Consider the following 19,930-nt stretch of genomic DNA (forward strand, 5'->3'; position numbering starts at 1 on the left):
ATTCAGTTCATATTTGCATACTGATGAGCCTAAAATAAGAACGATTTTGAAACCTTGATAATGAACGAATAAACTGAAAGAAAGATCTCTCTTAAGTACTTAATTCGTGGCTTATTCTAATCCTCTATTCACACATTTCGTTTTATGTTTTATTAAAAACCTGATGAAATTTATGAAATTTTCACAAGTTCGCAAGCATACAGAAGAGGCAGAAAAGGCTCGTAAACATTTTTAATACCCTGAGTATTGCTCATAATGTGAAACCCACTCACTTTAAGAATGAATGTGAGCGCACACAGTAAGCAATTCAAACAGCGTGCAACAGTGTCAGACAGGCAGTCAGCCAAGAATACCTATACAGGTATGTAAATGTTGTTAATCAAATAAGCCGCATCTGGGCAACGACTTCAACTCAAACTTTAAAGCGAGACAGTAGTAGCTGCTGCGATCGAGTAGTGAAAAAACCATGATCACATGCTCTGTCAGTTGGCAGGGCGATAGGGAGATGAGCGATAATAGGGCAGAAGGCGACAAGTTACATCTGCTATACAGCACACATTTTAAACCCGGTTTAACTATTCACTCGCAAAGAATCGGAGAGAAGACTGCCTCATGAAAACCTATTCGCTTATTACTTTTACGAAATGGGATTTTTCGAAATACTTTTAGGGTTTTGTTCGCTATGGTTACATTTGACTTTCCGTTCACTTTCGCATTCTAAACATTCGATCAGCCTATGTCTTATATTGGCGTATGGAAAAGTTACTTTGCAATTTGTATCTTAATTTATGTTTCCTAAGGAAGAGGTTTGCAAACGGTCGCAATTCAAACGCTTACATGAAGGGGAGCCGACTCTTTCTATATCCTCCTGTATTCGCACATATGGAGATGACAAACTTTGTAGAAAATTCATCGCCTAGTGGTGAATGCAAAAACAACAAAAAAGTCAAACATCACGTCAGTTAGTGGCACACGTTCCGTTTTACGCCGCTGGTAGAAAAAATTGGCAGAAATAACACACAATTGTTAGCTGAAAATAAGTAAAAACATCTCTCTCTCTCTTTCTCTTTCTCTCTCACACACACACACACACACCCTCTCTCTCTCTCTCTCATTCTATCGTTTATTTTTGCGAGAAAAGAATATAAAAGATTTTAACTAAAGTGTAACGTTGCCGCCGTTTTTGGTCTGTCATTACAGATATGTTAGGCAATCTGTCTTCGTCGTTTTCTCGGCCGTCCTCATATTCAGGTGCACACGAACGGAATATATTGGGATGGAAACAGAAAAATACCGCTTTAAATGCAAATTTTCTACTGACAATTGGCGGCACATTTTCATTGCGAATAATACGGACAAACGTTGATGCGTCTGTCACGATTTCCCACGCAGTCACCTCGCAATATTTATAGAAAAGAGCAAACCGAAGAGAGAAAGAGAGAGAGAGAGAGCAACGCGTATTTCATTGTAGTAGTGGTGCTAAAATAAGGTGCTGTAGCAGTTCGGTTTGTTGATGATGGCGGTAATGATGTCGTTGGCGTCCACTCTGTCCACTTTATATATATGCTGACAATATTGATGAAACAATTTTTTTTTATAAACAATTCAGATAATACAGAAGAGCTCTAAAGCCGGCTTTTAGTATGTCGTGCAATTTAATAGATATTACAGGCAGAGTACATATATAGTTGCTTAACTTGTCAATTTTATACTGAGATCAGTTCAGTAGGTCACTCGTTTACAGATAAAGGAATGGTAAGATATAAAACCAAAAAAAAAAAAGAAGAAAATTCAGTCAACGAACAACCACACGCTTCTCTTTTGCTTTCTTTTGTGCACAAAATCAACGCTAAGAATAGATTGTTATAGTTACTGCCGTGTCTTCGGTTTGAATTTTGTTTTTTATATTTTTTCACTACTGTCCTGCTATTAATGAATTGACACAGCTGAAATAGAAGACAAAAGATTAAAGCGAAAACACATGCCCAATGTTGCTGATGCCGATGATGATGTGAATGACAATAATCTTACGTATACGCGCGAAACAAAAGGTGACCAGCGTTTATAAAGCAACATTGTACCCTGTTGATTTTTATTAGACTAAAGACATCATCATCGTCATATGCCATCTTGCTTTAGAACGAGTAGACATGTCGTTATTTTTAGATCCTATCAGTCAGTGTTGCTTAAACTTTACTCTCGATTTAAGTACATGAAGACCCATTATTTTGCTTATCAAAATTATCAATACAGTGCTATAAAAAGTTGCATTTAAGTTTTCAAGTCTTGTTCTATGACACGTTTCCTTTGACTAATTTAGCCTATTTTCAACAACAACGTGAGTGGAAGGGAAATGTTTATCACAAATACGTGCTTCAGACTGAAAGTTTGATATTGGTAAAGGATGTATATATTTCGTAGGGTCCCTGAATGTTCCTTCTGGGCCTATATTCTTTATGTCGCTGTAAGCATAAAAACGATATTTAGGCAACAAATAGTTTAATATCTACAGAAACAAACGATAATTACAATCAACAATATCAGCTGAGTACTTCTTACGTGTCTTCGACAGGATTTAAAATAAGCCATCCCAACTTTGATTGTGAAAGAAAAGCTGTATTATTCCTCTTGACGTAGAGTGCTCATTCGACCTTTGGTGTTCGTGAACGTTACGCATTATTTCTGAGTATTTATCTTTCTCGCGGCTCGTTCCATAATTGGCTAGCTTTGGAGCAAAACAACACCATTTTCAAGCTTAAATAAAAGTATGAACGACATCATATATATCGCGGCTGAAAGCTTCAAGAAATAACATAAGTACTGGGTTACACCCTCTCCCTAATGTCTCTCAAAAAAAAAAAAAAAAAAAAGAGATAATAATTTCGAACGCTTATCTTAAATCCTAAATATTTTAAAGTATAGGAATGAAAACTTGGAGTAGAATTTGATAAACTTGATCAGCTTGAATAGGACAACGAACTAGAGAGATTGAAAGCTCTTGTTACTAGTCATTTATATACACCTACTATATATGTGTAGGAAAAAATATGAAATAAAATGAAAGGTCTTGTTAGTAGTGCAGTACTGCAGAGCTAAAAGTTTATGATTAGCATATCTAGCCACTAACTATTATAGAACGATGCTTATTGCAGAAATTTTCAACTGAACTGCTTTAAAGTTGGTCACCCTTGTTGATCGTCCCTCAACTCTATTGTGTAAAATGAGGAGACAAAAATAGTTCAACTACAGTAAACGAGAATAAATAAAGAAAATCTATTATCATCAGCATATCTAAGATAACATTGTTGCTAAAGCAGAATCCAAGTCGTTCACTCAAAATGCCTAGATGGCGGATCTAATAGTTTTAGTTAGACACAAACCCACTTACAGTCCGCAAAGCACGCTACACATTTATATATATAGATATATATATATATAGGAGCAGATAATGGAGCAAAGTTAAATCAAAGGTCTTTTATTTTTTGTTATTTGGTTTTTCATATAATTTTTATTTCACTTTTTTTTCTCTTATTTGCTTCCTATATATATGTATATGTTAAGAATGTTGGGTGCATTTTATCAGTTAACCAAACATGCAGACGTCAATCAACCATTCATTCAGAGTCGTACGACCGAACTGTCCATCGAAGCATTGATGGTTTTTATTTTGATTTGTTTTTTTAAAGGCAAGTAAGAGTACATAGAGACGACGACACAAATCAACTTAACTATGACCGCAAGCCCAAATCAGCGTCATAGCAAGTAGACTTTTGTAGAAACACAACCATTACCCCCGCCAATGTTACGACAAACTTAATGCTGCTGCTGCTGTTGCTGTTGCCGGTGCTGATGGTGGTGCTGGTGCTGGTGCTGGTACTGGTGCTGGTGCTAGTGCTGGTTCTAATGCTGATGCTGCTTCTATTGGTGTTACATGCTTACATTCATTCAATATCTTTGTATGGATAGTTATTCATCATCATCATCCACTTCCACATCATTTTCAAAATAACGTTGTTGTCATCATTGTTTTTATCAGCGGTCGTTAGTCAGTCAGCCAGTCGGTAAACAACATATTTCAAGTTTTTTGTAGTTTTACTTTGTTTTTTATTTATTTATTTTTTGTGTTTTATTTTATTTTATTTTATTTTTTATTATTTTGTTTTTTTTGTACTCTTCGCTGTTGTTTTGCAGCTAGTAAGTAGTAGTAGTAATACCGATCACAAAGATATTCTATAATTTTTCCGATTCAAATGCAATTTCTCTATTCACATTGTCTGGATAGTTGTGTAGACATATATGCGTGTGTTTACTTATTTGTATTATATTCTACGTTGCCGCCTTCATTTGCAAACGATTTATTAAGTCAGTCACTCTAATGGAACATTTGATGATGAAAGAAAAAGAAAAAAACTTGGCCGCTTGCGTTTTAAATTCATTCAGAACTATGCCATCTCTCATAAACTTTTCTTCTTCTTCTTCTTCTTCTTCTTCTTCTATCTCGCGTAACTTTCCGATAAAATTATTATAAGAAAAACTCTCCATTTAAATACATACTAAGGTATATTAATAAAATAAAACGAAAGCCGTTGAAATTCTTTCCTAAACAAAGTAGCATATATACCGCATAATACTTACTACCAATGCATACATGCACTTACACTTACTCATTTATTGTTTACTCTCACATATCGCATAACTGCCTTTAGATAGCTGCTATTCAAAAATGTTTTGTTTTTTTTTTTAACATTTAAAGAAGAAAAAAAAAAAAAAAAAAAAAAGAACACACTAACCGCTATTATTGTTATATGTATGCTAGGAGAGCTTGCGCTAAAAAGTTTGAGAAGAAAACGTTAAGCTAATGAAATGCATATATATACACACACACATATATATATATATATATATACATATTTTGGCTTTTAACAGAAACAGAGAAAACAAAAACTAGCACAACCTGTCAATTGGAAACGATAGTTAACGTTTAGAATAAGTAATGAAAAATTTTTATTTATCTCCTTTTTTTATATTTTTTTACTTAGTACAACTTGCATTTTCTGCATTCTGATTAGTAATAGAGGCGGGTAGTGGGAAAGTCGTTAACCAACAACTCTTTTTTTCCTTTTATTTTATTGTATTCAATATTTATGTTTCTCTTATCTGCGTATGCCTACATATGCATATATACATATTTGTGTAGAAAAAAAATAGGAAGTAGGCGTATTTAATATATGATTTGTAATCATTTCCCACGATCATCTCCTTGCATTCGAAGGTAACGTAAGAAACTTCTATAAACATAGTTGAGACGATCAACATTAGAGACAAATCATCGCAATGACTTTAAGTTCTAACAAAGCATTACTTTCGTGATGCTATGCCAAAGTCTTTGAAAGGTTGATAAAGGCCCCTAAAGGACATCGCACGGAAATCTGCAATTGTTCGGCAAATATTTAAATCTTTAAGCTTTGCGAGATTAGGGAACTTTTGCGCCCATTGTTGCTTTTATTTTTAATTTTTTTTTTTTTTTTTTGTCTATCTTGCTTTTGCTGAGTCCGAAAATTTAGTCCATATTTCATTCCCAAAAAGTGTTATCATCTTTCAATTTTTAAATAAGTGGAACTTGTTCAAAATAAACTATGGCATAATGGCAGTTTCGCATGCGCGGAAATTCATTTTACTACACAAAGTCAACTGTTAATCTAAATTACGTTTATTTAATTGCAAGCAAAAACTTCTAAATCAAAATTATTGACACTTGGTTCAAATAATAGGATAATTTAAGAATCTTTGCGCCTTAAACTAAACAATCGTCACAATGCCATATATGATGATTTGAGTTTTCCAAGGTACAAAATTTTAAAGAAAGGGAAAGCCAAACACACATTCATAATGTTTTACTTATGTCCCTTATGCACCTGATGAATGTCGAAAACATTGACAGGGTTTAGCAGAACCTTTGACGAAAAGATATCAAAACCCAAATGTCGCGATGAAGTTAGTTATTGGTAACTAACAAATGCAGTCGAATCAAGAGGGTCGAATTGTAATATTGGACAAGACTAGAACCAGAACTGAAGCGCTCCTTGAAATAATTTTTAAATAGGCCTCGGAAGGATTATAACTAAAAACTACACTATCCTAAAAATCGCGAACTCAATTTCAAAGGAGTTGCATAAATAATATAAAAATCACTGAAATGGATTTACGTTAGAATATAATTGCCATCGAATTCTAGATCCGAATGAACATTTGATTCTTTGCCGTGCGGGCTACATTTTCATCACTTCTAAGTATTTTGCGATGTTTTGCGGTTTAAGAAATTTTTTCTTTCACTATTTCTGTTTTATATACGAAGCAGAAATATTTAGTCAAATCTAAAATTGCATATCATAATTGCGGACAATATAAACAATGTTTTCGAATTGAAAAAACACATAGCTTAAGGGAATTTATCAAACGGAGTTTCATATTATTTTTCTAAGCTTTTAAAATTTCACTATGGCTTCCATCCGGAAATTAAGCATTTCGCACAGTAGATTGAAAGATGTCAAGCTGAATATGGTATTTCGGAACTCTCACTGGCATAATGGTATAGATAAGCATTGTGCAACTATGCTTATGACATACAAATTATCTAATTACAAACATATACCCGGACAGTTAAGGCTTCACAGTAATCTTACTACGTGTATTATAACGAATCACACCATAGTATGAATTATAGCCACTTATCCGAACTATGGGAATAATTAAAATATTATTATTTTTTGTTTCCCTTTTAAATTCATTTATATAGCAAACAAGCTTTATGTAAACGTAAGCTATTGTGCAAAGGACGTAGTTTTTGGTAAATGCAACATGAAATAGTCAAAATATGTACGACCTAAGTACAAAAGTGGCAAGACTAAGGTTAATCACTAACCGTGGTGACTAAGAGTAAGCAAGCACGACAAGCTTTTAAGAAAACTTAATTTTATATCCAAGAGAGGGTAATCCCGGCTGCAAAAATGAAGCTATCGGCTTCAAATTTGGCAGAAACATTAGAAGTTCTTGTAGGCAGATTGGTGCAGAATAAGGGCGACATCGGTAAAAAGGCATGACTACGTTGCTACGTACAACAAGATTACTTCTGTTTTTCAAAAGTAATAAAAAACTGTTTTTTTTTGCTCTTTACTCATAAACTAAAGCAGATAACTATAAAAAAATTAAATATGCATCCGACGGGCGATAGTGCCTGCAATAGAATTGAAAAATTAACCGCTTCTACCCAATATTATAGTGTGTCACGATATAATCTTTTTTTTCAATACCTAATCATGTCCGTCTATCCGTCTGCTCAATTGTGTAATGAAAATACCGCCTACAAATTTGCAAAAGAATTTGGAAGCGAGATAAACTTTTCAAAGGACACGCCTATAATTCCTTACCCTGGGCTATAAATACTTTTATAATAAAATAATAAAATGCCCTCCTTACAGAGCGTAAAAATTTATTTTTTTTATTTTTTTCGTCTTTTTTAGGATGATGAGGATGGGTACAAACGAAGAAGAGGATATAATTTTCTTACTTTTTTAAGATTGCGCTTTTCTGTAGGCTTGTAGTTATCTTAAGATCAGATACTCTTCGCTCTTCGATATAATTCAAAAACCATCGACTGTGCGAATTTTCTCCCGAGATTTTCTTAGTACCTTTTCACCGTATACGACGCAACTTTGTGGAAGGATAACTAAACAGGAGTTTAGTTTCTGTATACCAGTATTAATTATTATCTGTATATCAGTTATTTATTAGATTTTAACATTAATTACTATATTGAAAGAACAGCTAGAGTAAGATGGCTCGTAACAGATGTAACGCATAGAAAAACTGCTTTAGTTTCCTGCACGAAGTAATTTCTTTTAAAGAGAAAAACGGCGAAATATTCGTAGAGGGAAATGCTTTAGGATTTCATTTTTGAGCCTAATAATTTTTTCATTTATTTTTATATAGCACTCAACTTTTACGTAATTTTTTCCTCTGTGTGTTTACAAATTCACTTAAAGCGCCTTCAATTTACAGAGTAAACAGAGTAAAAATATTAAAGAATCTGTTTCTACCTTTTTTTCATTTTTTGTCTTATTTCTCTTATATTTCTCGTTGTATATGACCATTAAAACCTTGATCTTTTAACTACTCCTGGAATTATGTTTAATCAGATCTTGAATATCGAAACTAATTGTAAAATAAATTGACTGTCACGTTTTGGACGTTACCGATATTTTAATCGCCCGCAGACGTATGTTAATCGAAACATATGAGTTGTTTAAGGACAATAGCAGTCATTTTAATTCGCATATACGCAATAAACGGCGGGAAACTTCATTAACATCCTATGCTGAAGCAGCGATATAATCGGCGAGAGGTTATATCCGAATCGATTTTTTATTGAAAGGGGGTAATATAAACTTAAAATAAGGCTGTAATAGAATCCATCAAGGAGATGAATCGAAGAAAGCAAAGGGTTTTAAAGTACACCAAAGTATTAAACAGAGAGAGAGAGAGAGAGAGAGAGAAAAGATGAAGCTAAGAATGATAATTTATTCGCTTTAAATAAAAGTATTGAATATTTTATAGACTTGGAATTTTTTTTTTATAGTCATTCATTTCCTATATTGCGTAATGACTTCATTTTACAATGCGTTTCGTATTTTTAGGTCATGCATTTCCCATTAATGATTTTATATAGTGTATCGTTTTTTTTTTTTCTTTGGTGCGCACTTTCCTTTATCTATTTATTTAGTTTATTTAATAGTAACAGTAGTAGTAGTAGCAGTGATAACGGTAGTAGCATTTCTGCGGGAGGAAGAACTGAAACAGAAAAGTAGTGTAAGCAATTCTAATACGATATTAGAAAATATAATTTTATTCTTTTTAGATTTGAAAAAATACAAATAATGCAAAATAGTAATTATCATAAAAATGGTTTATATATGTATATAAAAAAAAAAAAGAAAAATTGATTTTTTCTAGGTCTTAAAAGTGGAAGAATATAATCATAAAAAAAAAAAAATTCCAAGTAAATCAGTACACGTTAGACAACTAAATGAGTGCATGCATAACACGGCTTCTTAGTTGCTCTTTTTGAACAGAAGCAAAATTTAATTATCGATCTCTAATTCTATAAAGTCTTTCGTTTGATTTGTGCACAAAGCAATCATGGCGTTTGAAATTTATGCATACGTAAATATATATATATATATATATATATAAATGTATGTACATATATGAATGTGTAATGTGCAATCATCTTGAAAAAATTAATCATAAATGCAATTCGATCGCGGTTAGAATAAATACAATATTTTATACATAATGTGCGGAGTACGATAAAACTTCCTGGGTCGCGTGTTATAATAAATGTTAGATGGTGGAAGATGCACGGAAAAGAGAGAGCAAAAGAAATGGTGTTACAACATTACGCCATCCATTTCAGAAATATGCAGAAACGAAGATTGCAATGAGGTAATGCAAACAATTGTATGAAAAGAAAAGAAAAAAAAAAACTTACGTGTAAATCAAAAGAAGATTAAGAAGAACAAAACAACATGTAGAGGCAAAGTAGTCAGGTTGAAGCGAATCTCCTATCGTCTACCATATCTCATATTTTGCCTTGAATCCCAATTTACATGAAATTAATGCACAAGAAAATTAAAAAACATCGCGACCAGTAATATTCGAACCTTTCGACATATCCGATAATTCTTTCTTCTCTTTTTCATTCCGTTATTCTTGAAAAAAGCTCACGTTATTGGGTTTTTGTCAATTAAAGATAAAATATATGCTTACATAGACGTTAAGGTCTGGCCCTCTAATTTTGTTGGCCCAAAAAAGTCACAATCCCAATCTTATGCATGATCCACTGCGCGAGCGAGATGCTCTTCGAAATATATAAGCGTTAAGCCAATATGCTTTTAGTGTCAGCTTTCATAGGCTGACGGATAATTGAGTAGTAAGTGCATGCGTAGTGCATTATATCATTATATATTTCCGAATTGTTCAGAGAACTGACTGCATCGGTACTCGAAAATATCGAAATCGACTAAACTAAATTACTTCTCTTCTTCCTTTGCTCATTATACAGTAATTCGTAGACTCGTTCTACTACAAGTATTCACTTGCAAGCTTCTAGCCAGAAAGGTAAGCGTCGTTGATGGACGTCTCTAGTTAAAATCCTTTTCCGCTATATGTGTAAAGCCACCAGTGCCAGTTTAGTGCAATAATAAAAATGCAAAGAATTCGATCATTTTTTGTAGGGTGTCCTAAGTGAAAAAAAAAGTGTAATTTTTCCCGAAAAATGCAAATATATTTCTTCGCCTTTTTTTTAGAGATGAACCAACAGATCTGTGTATTTTCTTGTTTGTGCATATTGATCAACAAAGTTAATATATCGTATAGTTTGAAATATGCAAACATAATTTGCAAATATAATATTTTGAGCGCATGCTGTAAGTCGATCTGTCTGTCTGTCTGTTTGTCTGTCATTTAAGGTTAGAAAATGCATACAAAATGTCAGTCAATATATCAGTTTCTCTTGTTGTTATTGTGATTGTGCTATTTTGTATTTCTTGTTGTTAACGCTGCTGCTACTGCTGCTGCTGCTGCTGCTGATGCTTCTGTTGCAGCCGCAACAATTGGCGCTCTTGATGATGATGATGACAATGATGATGATGACGATGATGAAAACATATTTATGTGTAGTTGTGGTGCAATATGTAGATGAGCTAAGTTTCACCAGAGTTATGAAAGCTGCTTTACATTGATGACAGAGCGATTGCACTAAGTAAAAATATTTCTTCTTCATTTTTTTTTTTTTTTTTTATTATTCTATTTCATTCTTTCAGTATTAGTTGAACGTACGGCCTTTGCCATTCACAACGTCTCCGGCTATCCGTACGTCTCTTTAGTTATAGGAAAATGTGAAAATAATTGTAAAAATTCTTCATTCCAATATAAAGAAAGCCAGCTACTTGTGTTTGTACGCAACGTGACGATTATCAATAAATTGACTGTGGATTCATTTTGGATTCTCTTATAATTTGTTCATCTTCTTCTTCTTTTCCTTGTGCCACTATATTAATATTACATTCGCACATTTTGTTCGAATTTCCCTGAGGAACGTAAATTGGAATTCTTGTTTCTATTAACTATATTTATTTATTTATCTCGCTTTAATTTTATTTTCTCTTCTTTTCATCTCATCTCATTCGAACGTTGGTGTTGCTCCTATTTGTTTCCTTCAATTTGCATTTAACTTCATGCTTTGATTATTAGTGTTTTATTTTCATTCTGAATATTACTGTTTTGCTATTGTTTTTGCGGCTGTGTCGATTGTTGTTGCTTTAAATTAAGCCACAAATTTTACTGTTAATCTAACGCTTACTCGCTCTCTCTATCTCTCTCTTTCTCACACACACACACACACACACGCATACTCGCTTCTAGAGTTAACGCTCTCTTTAAATTCAATTCACTACTCGTGATGGCAGTTAGATAGGTAGATCGATATAGATAGTTAGATACGTAAGCGTAATAGCAGTTCTATATGTTTGTCTATTGTTCCTTCACCTTTTCTTGATTGCTTTTGAAAAGTTCGATTTTCGCTTTTGGAGAAGGGTTCTTCTCTCCTGCTAACATAATAATAATATACTTTGATTACTGATTGTTGCTGGTGCGGCCAATTGCCACCTTACACCTGTAATATTTGTGGCTTTTACATCCACGGTGAACTATTAAGCAATACTAACACTCACCAATCGAAAATTATATGCATTTCGATTATGTGAAAGCAACCACAGTTTATTTATTTCTTTTAGTTATTTCTTTTTTTTTTTTGCTTTTAATTATCGTTACTCTAAAAAAAGAATCCGTTATAATTTCGATTAAATTTAAACAAAACGAAAAAAGCATTCAAGCACATTGTTCTTTGCTTTTATTGTTCTGTGTAAATAAGTTTGGGAAATTTTAAATATTTAGGGCTTCTCAGGTGCAATTAATTAAATCGTCATGAGTATGCATGCTCGTGTTATTAAGATAGAGAGAGAGAGAGAGAGAGAGGGAGAGATACAATAGAAATGAAGACAACTAAAACTTTATTTAAACTACACAAACAACAATTTGTTATCGCAAACGGTTGTTACATACAAGCCTCTAAGAAATGTTGTTCCAATTTCACTGGATTAATACCGAAAACGAGACAAACGAAAAGTTTTATAAATGTAAAGTTTAAGGTGAAGCTCCTAATGGCTGCTTTTTCTGTTTTTAGTTTCTTGCTCAAATTAGGGGGAGTACTGGGACCATGCGATGATCTATAATTGTGTTTCGATTAATGGGAGAATTAAAAATTGTTGAGTATTCCCAATTGTTTTTACTTGTATGTTCATTAGTTGCAATGCACTTTCGTAAAAGAGGAAAAATTGTGAAAAAATTCAGGTCCACGGTCGCCTACCAATGCAAAAAAAAAAGTAAAAAATAAAAATGAATCAAAAGAGATTTAGGAATGGAAGTGCGGCTTGTAATCACAATTTACCCAATGCGCTCAATTCCTGGCAATCACTCGATATATCTGTGGTCTTTGTGCTGTATATGTAGAATTTTTTGACGGAAGGATTTCTACTAAATTTGATTTAAATAAGATGTCGCAGCACCTTACGCAGTTGGTGAAAGCATCGACTTACTTGAGAGCCTATGAAGGATATATGTAAACCTTGAATGTAAGAAATACTTTTTACTTCAACTTGGGTTGAAGGAAAACCTTATTGATCTCTCTAACTTTTTCAATTTCATTTTAAACCTTTCAGCTTTCCAGCCTTATTCTTACTTTTGGTATTGAGCTTAAACATAATTTTTTTTGTTTGATTACCATTAACCATTTTTTCGAACCACTTTTTGACTAGAAAAATGCTCTTCATATTGTTACATTTTGCGAAACTTGCTAAACACTACCGTGAAAATCGAAATCACATTAGTTGCCTTTTATACTAAGATTTCTTGTCCAAATTTGTCTAAATTCCCGCTAAAAGTACGCTTTGTTGTCATTCTTGTTCTGCAATGGCTGAACTCTGCGACAAATGTTGCCAGATCCTTTCGATACTATAATAAATTAAAATTCCGTCTCTACCTTGAGGTAGTAATTGCCCTCGAAAAGGCCCTTGTAAAGTTCGGAAAAGATCAAGAGTTACAAAAAAAGCAAAAAGCGCTTATTGTACTCAACAAAATTGAAAATAAACAAAAAAAAAGCAGGAATTCCTTCCTAAAGTGGAACATTTTATGGCGTAAAAACTCATCAAAAGTAACAAAATCTAACAAGAAAAAAAAAAAAGAAAAAGAACGGAAGATTAAGTCGCATTGTTAAGGTATAGCGTGTTAAATGCAAATAAATTTTTAAATAACTTATGTTTCTATTGCTATTGTTGTCTTGGTTTTTATTAGCAAAAGAGTTAGTTATACTAACTTTTTTTTGCTTTCCTTTTTTTTCCAAGTAAATCCAAATCTTTCTATATAGTATTAGAAACGTGTACGTGTAGGATTTTTAAGCCTAACGTAAACTTTTGTCCAAAAAAAAAAAGAAAAAAAAATTAAAAAAGGTCTTCATCTTCTTACTTTGACCTAAAATGTTTTTATTCATTCACTTTAAAGTTCAAATGCAAAGTCAAGATCATTGCCATCAAGAACAGATGCTAGATTAGCGCCCTTTTCAGGTTTGTAATCATTAATGTTATGTAACTCTTGTCGTTTATAACGATAAAATTTTACCAGAAAAATATAAAACTTCTTACAATTTTAACAGCTTCCAACGCTGCTTATGAATTATTAGTCAAGCTTAAGCCGGTCCCACCATTTGGTTAATCGTTTTCTTTCGTCTTCATCTGCTAAGATTCTCCGTAGTTCGGCCTATTTTCCGTCTTCCTATCTCTTTGCTTTGACTATCCGTGATTGTTTGAATGATGAATTGATTAAGCCATGTTTGTCCGTCTGCGTGTGTGTGGTTACAAAAATGAAGATATCAGTCCAAGCAGTCAGGCAAGAAGGTTATTATCCCGGCAGCATGATGGGGTAGTGCATGGTCATACCGAGAGCAACCCGACCCTCTTTAACGCCCAAAATTTTATAACTGATCGTCCTGGTAGGCTTACGCTATGCTGCACAGCTTTGGACGACCTTATACGCGGCCGGAGTCAACCTTACCTTCGGATCTGACAGATATCTCAGATGGCCATCCTTTTTCGAAGAAATAAATGCGTCCAAGGACGTCATCTCAGCCCTCTTAAACTTTGCAGATCATTAGAACCTAAGTGTCTTTGACTTCCCCTACAAAGGCCACTCGAATGGAAGAAGAAAAATGTTCTCTTTTCTTAAGAACAAGAACGCTCTTCTGAGATTCGTCTTAGGTTTCCAAGGTATTGATTTCCAAGGTACAGATAATAAACTTTAAATCCGCCTTTGTCGTTGAGTGAGCAACTCTAGCAAGTAAGGGCCTATAAAGCGATCAATTAACGCTTATGGGGAGCATCGCGAAAACCTAAGAGTTTCGGTGCGTCTATGATCCTCCGACGATTCACATAGTTCCGCTATTTGTTGCAAAAAGAAATTGTGATAGCGGAAACTTGGCGTATTACATAAAATGGCATTGTTCACAAAAGCCCAAGTTTAAAAATAATTGTCAGACGTAGCCAAAGAGAGACTTGCATTCATACATTAATCCGCAAGATACATAGCTAAAACTTAGATTACTATGTTTTAAGGAAATTCCATTGCAAGGATTGTCCTCTCTATGTCCACCTCTGAAAACGCCTATATAGAAAGCAGAGATATTCGCTTCACGATAGATGTGAAATCATAATTAAGCATATATACCACCATGAGGTAGTAGTGACTTAAAAGGGTAGCTAAAAGTGTATGATGCGTTTATCCTTTAAACAATTTTGTTAAATACTTTTTACTTTATACTTCGATGTAATTTGTTTAGTTTGTTAATTACAAAAATAAAAATCTCAACAGCATACATAACAGTAAAATGTAAATGTCTCTTAACAATCGTAAATTTTATTCGATTTTAATTAAAATGTTAAATTCCTTTTGTTTTTTACTATAAACCGTAAAAGGTGCCGAGATTTACCGTTTCCTTCTTTTACCACTCAATTACTTTTACATTGTTTGTTAGTATTTTTTTTCAACTCTTTTTTTTTCTTTTTCTTTCTTTTTCTTTCTTTTTCTTTTTTGTTATCAATTACATTAGAGAAGACAGAACATAAAATAAAACAAGGTGTAAGTTGCAAATCTGCATCAGTATTATACACAGCCGCATTTATATACATATGTTGTGTTTGCTATACACTTACACTCGAGCACTTTATACGTCTGTCCTCTGAAGTTAGCTGCTAAGCCCAGAGTATTGTTGTTTTTTTCTTTTCTACTTACATTATAGCTAACTGTAACTCTAATCAGAAAAGCGTATTAACAAAGTCTTAGGGCTTGCAGAGCAAGAAAATACGCATGAGACTACGACTTTACTTATTTGTAAGCTAAATAAAATAATATTTGATATAAAATGAAATTCATTGCGGAAAAGTTTACTAATCAAACTCAAAACAAAAAAGTTATCATAATGAAGGAATTTTTGAAAAGAGAAATACTAGAGCATCAGCATATACCTATGGGCATAAAGAGGATAACTAGCGATCTCTACAAGCGTCCTATGAACATCAGCTCGAGAATAAATATATTGAGATCTTTCATTTTCGTATGCCTTATATGCCTATAATAATAGGGTATTAAAAATTCAACCTTAACTGCGCATAGTCTCTTTCTTTGTTTTTCTTTATTTTTATTTGATATTAAAATTACTACTTTTACAATACCATAATACACATGCTTATGGCCAAATTTTCAGATTATACATCTTTAATGTGTGTTGTACTTATTGTTGTTGTTTTGGTGTTGCTAGTTTTTTTTTGTGTTTTTTTTTCTAAGGCTTTTTCTATAGAATTTTCTAAACACATAAAATGTAAACGATATGGTGGTTTATTGGCGGAGTTTTATCAGTGTTTATTGCAAATATGCGAGACGAGATGGGCCTTCAAATACGCTTAATAAAAAAAAAAAAAAAGAAAGAAAGAGAAATATATTTATACGATAGACATACATTTGTGTTCATTTGTGTATATATATACCGATAAGAAGCAGAGCGCTTCCAAGAATGGCCTTTCAAAAGATTAACGAAGAAAGCCCAAATCAAATAACTAAGGAAACTTTGCTTACACCTTTTTATCTTTCGCTGTGACAGAATCCGTAGCTAGTCGACTGAAATCATTTTTCTAGAATTTTTAATAGATACAGACTCTATGGGTCATGGGGTTTATTCATGAATGCAGGGTTTCACAATTCTTTTTTTTAACCCGAAAAACTTGACTTTTTCAACTCGAAAAAACTCTAATGCCTTCAACACGACTGATTTTCAGTTTTTGAGTGCTCCACATGCTTATTTTTAAATTTGATTTGTGTATATTTGTACGCGAGTAACAAGTGGAAGTCTACGCAGATATAAAGACACAAGAATAGGCAGGCGGCTTGAGAGCCATGTACGTGGCAGTATTCATATGGCTCATCGATTCCGAATGCTGTTACTGATTAGTAGGAATACTGTATATATTCATTAAAGAAGATTCCTGCCTATTATCAAATGAATGAAGAGTTTTTCAAAAACATTAAAAAATTAGAAAACCGCATCTCACCGTCAGTCGACTTTTAGGTACTTGCCAGCTTAACTAACCCAAGTCAATAGAAAACAAATAAAAATATTATGCTCGACCAAATCTCTTGTGACTCAACTCGCTTACCGAAAAAAATTAAAAATTCGATAACCGGTACATTGGGTGGGCGTACTGTAACAACTACTACTATGAGATCATCCATAGATTATACATGAAGATCTTTAGGATTTTATTCGTTGTCGTTTATGAGCAAACAGGAAAATTGGGTGCTCCGCTTCTCTTACTGATAAGATAAGAATCTTCGCATATATTGCTGAACGAAAATGCAAAAAGATCTACTACATCCCCCCACTACCGAAATTTCATTTTTCGCGTGGTTTTTGAAGATAAGGAGGGGTGAGTATAGAATATTCGCCTCCGGATGTATATTGTCTTCCATAATTACTACTATAAACACTCTTATGAAGAAAACATTTCCACACATTTCCAATACGGAGAACACCATCTTTCCGATAGAAAGTAGTGTTCAAATGATCTCGATCCATTTAATGGAGACAATTAATTTAATAAGTGCCGATAGAGATCTCGAATGAAAACGATTGCGTAGAAGCGAGGAAAAAAGGAATTATCAGCATAAACTTATACCATTTTAAAGAACCTTTCAATGTGTCATGTGTCATTTTCAATCTTGGAGGGTAATATTTCACAAGCTTTTTGACAGGCACGTTATGTCAACACTTTTTTGAAAATGTTCTCTGATGGAAAAGATCGTCGTTGGGGAAGCCAAAGCGCTGACCTTGTCTAAATCGAATAATGCGAAAGGAAAAATTGAAGAATTAGAAAACTGGAAAGAATTTTTATTATGTCATAGGTGGTCATCCTAAGCTTGATTATAACTTTCTATACGTGACGTGGTTATTAAGAAGTAAAATACATCTACATATTTAGAGAAATTTACAGTTTGTTATGTCATTTATACTACACTTTTGATAACATTAGAGTGCGTAAACCTGGACTTTGATATACTAAGCAGCAGGTAAAGTTTAACCGTTTTCTTGAAGCTATCGCCACCAAAAATATTTTACCCGTAATTGAATTTATATTGATTCGCTATGTAATAGCACGCAAATGCTGGTGGAACATTTTTTTTTTTGAATTACTATAAGGCAATCGAACTTTCTTAGCAAAAACATTAATAGATTAAACTGATTAGATATTTTATTTGGGTTCTTCGCAGTAAATACTTTGAAGGTTAATCATTGCTTTTAAGCTAAAAATTTACAAATCAAGGATAAGCCAAACTGTTAGCGTTCCAATGACACTAATGACAGACACAAAAAAATGTGGACGGAAAAACGGATCCGGGTGAGGAAAATCAAATCGAAAATAATTAGAAAACTTAAGAAAATAAATACTGATGAAAATCACAAACACACATAGAACATATTCTCCGTATCATCAAATTGCGGTATTGGGTTTTAAGGGCCATGTTGCCAATATATTCGTTATGGACTATTAAAGTTGAAATAAAATGTGTTCGCAAACTTATCATGGGTTCTAAATCAATACGTTCCGAAAATTCTTCTTCTTTTTGTATATAAATTCATACATTTCTTTGTTAATTTCCTCAATAACCTCAAACCGGCCTTTTTTTTGTTACATAGATGGTGCGCAGCACACAAAAATAATCTCTCTTCTGTCTTAATTTATTTTCCGCGCATTATAGAAGACATAATTTTGCTAACATTCATGTATATTAAAAAAAATATGTATTTTTCATTTTATTTATTTTTTTTTTCTTTCTTTTTAACTTTTTTTTCTTTTTGGTAATTGCAGGTTAAACAAGACAACACGCAACCGTATGATTTAAAATGTAATAAAAGTGAGCAAGCAAATCTGTTTAGACTGTTATCCACGCACATACAAATAAATTTATGTAAGTATGTACGATTAAGCTTGTAAAAATTGGCTGGTTTGCATCTTCACAATAACTGGTTAAACGAAAAGTTACATAATATATATACCATGTATATATTAAAAAAAAAAAAATTTTTTTTTTTTTTTTTTTTTTTTTTAAATAACGTAAGTAAACAAGCAAAACCAGCGTTGCGGTTCAATCTGTATGAACTAATCACTTACAGTCCGGAAATCTTTTAATTTTTTCATTCCGTTTGTAATGTTTGCATTAATTTAAGAAAAAAACATCATCTCTCCGAACCAACGAACAGTATACATAAGGCATTATTTTAAAGATATTTCATGATTTTTGTTTATATCAAAATGTTAAAACTTCGTTTAGGATACTTGTCTTACAGCTTTCTATTTCTATCAACTATCCAGGTTTCGCGGCAAGAACGCTTCAAGTATTAAGTTTGAAGACAAATTTTCAAGACGGGTATGTTCAACTTGATCAGCATGACATTGTAAATCGATTTAAGCATGTCCTTCTGTCCGTCTGTCCGCCTGTTCGTCCATTTAATACTTGTTGTAAACGTTCTCTTGGCCGCAAACTGAAGCTGTCGCACTCAAATTGAAAAAAACTGACCACGCCTATCCAGTGTATCAAAATTTAATTTTTTTTGCAATACCTTTGCAAAGCACAGAAATTACTTTAAAAATTCCATAAAGTGTATAAATTTTTGGCCAATGTCAAATTTGGGCTGCACCTAAACATGTCTGCCTGTTTGTCTATCTAGTAGCTCGTTGGTGCAACTTTATAGTATTTGCGATAAACAATCTACCGTTACCGAAAGTGAAGATATCGACTACAAATTTGCAAAAGAATTTAGAATTGACCAAAACTTTTCAAAGGTAACGCCTGCAACTATTGGTCTATTGAGGACATCCTCGAAAGAGGCCTTGTTATGAATATTCTCATCATAAAGATGAAATAAATTTACGGAACATAAAAGGCATATACTAATTGAGTTCATCCAACAGTTGCTAAACTTTTATTACGTACGTGTATACACACCTTAGCGCTGTCATGCTGAAAAATTGCCTTAACTTGTCTTCTGCTCTATTGCGAGCATTCTTCGCTAAATATTACGAAACCATTGCATCAGTTGTTGGCAGTTTATTGTGTAAGTGATTGCTCAATGATGCCACGCTTTCGTTTAAGAGATTCATAATGTATCCCCTCCACCTGATGCCATCAGCTTGAGAACTTCAACTGGAATCCT

The 19,930-nt window shown here is 33.2% G+C and overlaps 2 protein-coding genes across 4 annotated transcripts in view; one reads left to right on the forward strand and one right to left on the reverse strand.

The window, feature by feature from the left end:
• Positions 1 to 19,930, forward strand: part of LOC119641829 — a 209,699-nt gene that overhangs the window by 45,102 nt on the left and 144,667 nt on the right. Inside the window, exons 1-2 of one of the 3 annotated variants that reach the window (XM_038040695.1) lie at positions 9,311 to 9,501; positions 18,585 to 18,684. The gene's annotated coding sequence lies outside the window, so the exon portion shown is untranslated. Of the gene's footprint in view, positions 1 to 9,310; positions 9,502 to 10,768; positions 10,820 to 18,584; positions 18,685 to 19,930 lie in introns of those variants that run through there. The other 2 variants (XM_038040697.1, XM_038040696.1) reach the window with 2 other exon arrangements.
• Positions 3,803 to 19,930, reverse strand: part of LOC119641820 (cubilin homolog) — a 60,026-nt gene continuing 43,898 nt past the window's right edge. The window contains exon 20 of the mRNA XM_038040684.1: positions 3,803 to 3,918. Coding sequence (XP_037896612.1) covers positions 3,803 to 3,918 — 116 coding nt within the window. The remainder of the gene's footprint in view (positions 3,919 to 19,930) is intronic.

Source organism: Glossina fuscipes, unplaced genomic scaffold, assembly GCF_014805625.2.
Source record: "Glossina fuscipes isolate IAEA_lab_2018 unplaced genomic scaffold, Yale_Gfus_2 180, whole genome shotgun sequence".
Classification (NCBI taxonomy): Eukaryota; Metazoa; Arthropoda; class Insecta; order Diptera; family Glossinidae; genus Glossina; species Glossina fuscipes.